Consider the following 5,639-nt stretch of genomic DNA (forward strand, 5'->3'; position numbering starts at 1 on the left):
GCCAACAACGCTGTAGAAAGATTCGTGGACGCTCTGACGTAGATCGAATGCTTATCTAGTATTTAAAGGGGTCGCAAAGCAAACACGCTTGTTGATCTTGTGCAGACTGACCACAAGGAGGGTAACGTTAAGTTAACCTCATTAATTTATTTAATGAGGTTATTTTTTTTTTTTAAAGTATTTTTTTTATTTGCAGGATTTATGACACATATCTGATACCAATTTTGTAATCATGTAAGTTTTAATCTTCTTTTTATTGTAGATAATATTAAAATGTCTTTAATTTTATGAATGATGAAGGCATGTTTCTATGTCAGTTTTACTATGATCTTATAAATAAAATCTGTTTTGAAATCTGTCTGCTAGACTCCTGTATAAAAATACACATGGGAAATACATTCAAAAAATACCCACTGAAATAATGAGGTTATATAACACAAATTCTCTGGAGTTGTGTCATGGTTTGACTGATTTACTTGTTGACTTGAGGCTTGTGTTGGTAGAAAACATGATTTTAATTTCACACTTCAGGCATCAATGTAAATCGCAGTCAGTGTGTGTGTGTGTGTGTGTCTGTGTGTGTGTGTGTGTGCGTTTAACAGAAATGAGTTTTGCTCTTGGTCATACTATTTCTTTATTCATCTCTTACAGGTCACAACCGTACTTGGATCACCATGGATCCTATCAATTGCTCAGCCGTGGATCTCTCTGATGTTCTGGCCAGCAGGATGAGTCCCAGTAAGATCCTCCTCTCCCTGACTCTCTCTATTCTGGCTGTGGCAACCACCGCCATCAACTCCATGGTCATCACTGCTATTCTGATCACCCGCAAACTCCACCAACCCGCCAACTACCTCATCTGCTCTCTAGCTGTGACAGACCTCCTAGTAGCTGTTCTAGTGATGCCTGTCAGCATTGTGTACATTGCAGAAGAGATGTGGGTTCTCGGTCCGATCGTGTGTCACCTGTGGTTGGGTGTGGATGTTACGTGCTGCACCTGCTCAATTTTACACTTAGCCGCCATTGCGCTTGATCGATACCGCGCCATTACCGATGCTGTGGCCTATTCCCAGAAACGCACGTATAAAAGAGCAATCATAACCATTTTTGCCCTGTGGACACTGTCTGTGCTGGTGTCTCTACCACCTTTAGTGTGGAGGAAATTCCCTGTAGAACACAAAGACAGGGAGAGGGAAGTCATGGACTGCTTGATCGAGCACGACCACGTGGCTTTCACTGTCTACTCCACTTTCGGAGCATTCTATATTCCACTGACCCTCATTTTGATTCTTTACTACAAGATCTACAAGGCTGCGGAGACGCTGCGTAACCGTCGAGGGAGCAGCCGATTAGTCAAACAGACAGTGAGCAACGTCATGCTTCCTGGACTGAGCTCTGATAAAGACATCGCCCTCAGTCCCGACACACTCTGCCCAGTCGAGAAGTCATTTTCCGATCCATCGACAGATGGGGAAAGGGTGCGTATTACTTCTTCATCAGGTGATCTCATCAAGGTCCGCAGGAACCCAGGGGCCAGAGAGAGACGGGCGGCTTTGACGTTAGGACTAATCCTGGGAGCCTTTGTGATTTGTTGGTTACCGTTCTTCCTGAAGGAGGTGATTGTGAATATTTGCCCGACCTGCAGCACTTCCGATGTGCTTGCAGATTTCCTCACCTGGCTTGGGTACCTCAATTCCCTCATCAATCCGCTAATATACACCATCTTTAACGAGGACTTTAAGAAAGCATTTAAAAGACTTCTTCCCCTCTGCTGCAGCAATATCCTGTGAAACTGACTGGGAGGGAAAGAAAAATATGTGGTTTGAGGTGACAAAACTTTGAATTGAAAGCTGCAAATTACATTGACAATCCTACTGTAAATTAGCGGACTTCTGCAAGAATTACACATCTTTCAGAGACATTTCATCGGTATATTGTTTATATAGTGCCTGTGAATAAATGACTGAATACATGTATAAAAAAAAACATTTGCTCCACTTAAAGATTTCAGTATTTTGAAATGGAGGATTTTATATAAAATAAAAAATTGTCTGGTGCACAAATGTTATGTAAATCAACTCCACCAAGGGGTTAAGGTTTGGCTGGTTAGCATGGTCCAGCAGCCTCTACTGATATCTATCGGAACTACAACATCTGGATCCCAAAATAATTTTTCTTCATTAACAGCCATTCAAAATGCCACCTTGGAATTATAAGGTTCTCATTCTGAGTGGTTTTGAGATATTGAGCTTCAAAGTTTTAGTTTTTCATATAGAAAAAAATGCAGGGGAACAAGTCTCTTTCATGCATGAAAATGACAGAGACCCTAAATGTATTCTAAATGTACAATATCAAAATCCTCTCAAATTTGTAAATGGGAATTTTTGGAACACGGGTCAAATGCAGATAGAACCTTCTAATTCTAAAATAAATAAATAAATAAATCATTTCCAGCTTGGAATTAAAAGGTTCTATCTTGCAAAACATTAATTGAAGCAATCTTTTTCAAGAAATACAAACAGTTTACTTATAATTTGTTTTAAAACAAAGTTAGTGTTGCAACAATGTGTTGACATGCATGAGAAAGTTACATTTAATGGTTTTTATGACATTTATTTCATATTTTAAATGAATATTTTTTTTCTTGTTCATGTTAAGCATAAAAGGCAGTGCTCAATATTTTGTCCAGTGCAAATGTTTTCTTCCCCTCTGCTGCAGCAATATCCTGTGAAACTGACTGGGAGGGAAAGAAAAATATGTGGTTTGAGGTGACAAAACTTTGAATTGAAAGCTGCAAATTACATTGACAATCCTACTGTAAATTAGCGGACTTCTGCAAGAATTACACATCTTTCAGAGACATTTCATCGGTATATTGTTTATATAGTGCCTGTGAATAAATGACTGAATACATGTATAAAAAAAAACATTTGCTCCACTTAAAGATTTCAGTATTTTGAAATGGAGGATTTTATATAAAATAAAAAATTGTCTGGTGCACAAATGTTATGTAAATCGACTCCACCAAGGGGTTAAGGTTTGGCTGGTTAGCATGGTCCAGCAGCCTCTACTGATATCTATCGGAACTACAACATCTGGATCCCAAAATAATTTTTCTTCATTAACAGCCATTCAAAATGCCACCTTGGAATTATAAGGTTCTCATTCTGAGTGGTTTTGAGATATTGAGCTTCAAAGTTTTTATTTTTCATATAGAAAAAAATGATGGGGAACAAGTCTCTTTCATACATGAAAATGACAGAGACCATAAATGTATTCTAAATGTACAATATCAAAATCCTCTCAAATTTGTAAATGGGAATTTTTGGAACACGGGTCAAATGCAGATAGAACCTTCTAATTCTAAAATAAATAAATAAATAAATCATTTCCAGCTTGGAATTAAAAGGTTCTATCTTGCAAAACATTAATTGAAGCAATCTTTTTCAAGAAATACAAACAGTTTACTTATAATTTGTTTTGAAACATAAAATTAGTGTTGCAACAATGTGTCGACATGTATGAAAAGGGTAAATGTAATGCTTTCTATGAGATTTATTTGATATTTTAGGACGAATACATTTTTTCTTTTTCAAGTTAAGCATAAAAGGCAGTGCACATGCACCATTTCAGTGTCAACAGTCAGAATAAATTTAAATGGAAAAAGTGCCTAGTGTAAGAAGTACGTCACACTCGTTTATGCACACACCATGACAGTCAAAACGGTGTCATTCATTGATACTGTATGATAATCCATAACAAAAAAATTAACAACAATAATGCGCGTACCCTTGTGTTGCCCTTTAACTTCAGACAGAACTACAGCACGTCTTTCGTGAAGTAATTGTAGAACAAAAGGCTACAGAACTTTGCACAGTCAAAACTAATCAAGACCACCAGCTTTCTGATGCAGGACAGGATCGTATTTATTGATTTAATGGTTTAACTGTGCTCTGATTTCAGAGTTACATTGATATAAACTAAGAGCTTTCGTGTCATCTCCTTCCACAGTAATTCATGTTGTGAGAGTCGAGTCACTATCCCACTCTTTACCGTGTAACTTATATTTATGCCACACTGGCATTGTGATCGCTTGAGTATACAGCTATACATTCAAAATCGGATCCCATATCACGCTAAAAACAAACAAACAAACAAAAAACGTCACTCAGCTGTCTGCTGATCCCTCATGATTGGCTAAAAGTGCGGCAGGCGAGGTCAACATCAGCACCAGCCTGTGTGTGTTTAGTAACATGGTGACTGATTGGATGCAGTACAAGCACACTTGGGTTTTGTTTTTTAACCAAATAGCCTATACAGTTTAGATGTCTGAAAACCGCCAAACTGACCCCAAACCAGCCTAATTTTTGTCCACCCGCACAATCAAATTCAAAACCCGCCCAATCTGGCAACACTGGAAACATCATGTCATTATTGTGTATCAAACAGTGCCACCTTGAGGAATAAAAGTGAGTTGCACTTATTGAGTCAGACATTTAATTATTATTGTGCAGGAAAATATATATAGGCTACTTACTTGTTATATTGCTTATAATGAATAGATTGAGGAATATTAAGAAGTTTGATTTCTGACTTTAAGAAATGAATGAGGGGGAGAGTAGTCAATGACGTCCTGGGTCGCTATGCATATAAGGGATTATAAACATTGAAAAATGTTTCACTGACTAAATATAATTAAAAATATATATATTGTTACAATTCAAATATTTAACATTTAATCTTTCCTGCTGTTACGGAGCAGTCCGGCGACACGACAAAGAAAGTTGATCCTGATTGGTCATCTTGTGTGCATTCGAAGTGCTGATTGGTTCACAGAGAGTTCGACTTTGTAGATAGAATAGAACCTTTTTGTTTTCTAAATAAAAAGTCCTAAAATGAACACACAAGTACTCAAAATGTACACCCCCCACCCCCACACAAACACATTACATAATGTAAATAAGCTGTCACAGAATAAGAATGTGAATACCTTTTTGACAAAAATGTCAGATAGAACCTTAAGATTCCAAGGTGATGAAAAGTTGCGGTGTATACTGACTGTGCATAAATATTTTTTTGAAACGTATAAATCTTCAATATTTTATTATATATTAAATGTTTTGTCAGTGACCAATTTTTGGAAGTCTCTTAAAGTGTGAATGCCTTTCACAGTGCAGTGAAGGACTTTGGATTGCATCTTCGTGTTTTGGGATCACCTTGCCATGAAGTCATTTTCCTCTGGCTCCAGAGTGATCATGTGCCCATTAAGTGGAGTTAGAAATATAATAATTAAGGCCTGTTTTCACAGATGGGGCTTAGCTTGGCAGTCCAAGAGGCAGTTCCATCTGTATGAAAGATGGAAGTCAATTTGCAGCATGAACAACTTTTGATTGGAAAAAATGTAATTGTCACATAATTGACTGATTAATAATATTCAACTCAGAATTGATTTGGAATGAGCTATAATTGGGGTCTGCTTAAAAGAGGACAAAAGGTAGTCATTTATGCCACTACAGTGTCTGTAAACAATGAAGGAAAACGCATGATCAAAGTAGAGCCCGCTTGAGTTACACTTCCTCTCCCTTAATACAGAGGTGGAAGTCGTCATCTTCTCCTTTAGTTAAAACACACACACACAC

The 5,639-nt window shown here is 37.4% G+C and overlaps 1 protein-coding gene across 2 annotated transcripts in view; it reads left to right on the forward strand.

The window, feature by feature from the left end:
- LOC107748276 (5-hydroxytryptamine receptor 1F-like) overlaps positions 1-1,958 on the forward strand; it is a 13,066-nt gene extending 11,108 nt beyond the window's left edge. For both annotated transcript variants that reach the window (XM_016563014.1, XM_016563015.1), the window contains exon 2: positions 652-1,958. In XM_016563014.1, the coding sequence (XP_016418500.1) occupies positions 675-1,790 (1,116 nt within the window). In that variant the 5' untranslated portion in view covers positions 652-674 and the 3' untranslated portion in view covers positions 1,791-1,958. The remainder of the gene's footprint in view (positions 1-651) is intronic.
- The last annotated feature ends 3,681 nt before the right edge of the window (positions 1,959-5,639 follow it).

Source organism: Sinocyclocheilus rhinocerous, unplaced genomic scaffold, assembly GCF_001515625.1.
Source record: "Sinocyclocheilus rhinocerous isolate Xijiao unplaced genomic scaffold, SAMN03320098_v1.1 scaffold800, whole genome shotgun sequence".
Classification (NCBI taxonomy): Eukaryota; Metazoa; Chordata; class Actinopteri; order Cypriniformes; family Cyprinidae; genus Sinocyclocheilus; species Sinocyclocheilus rhinocerous.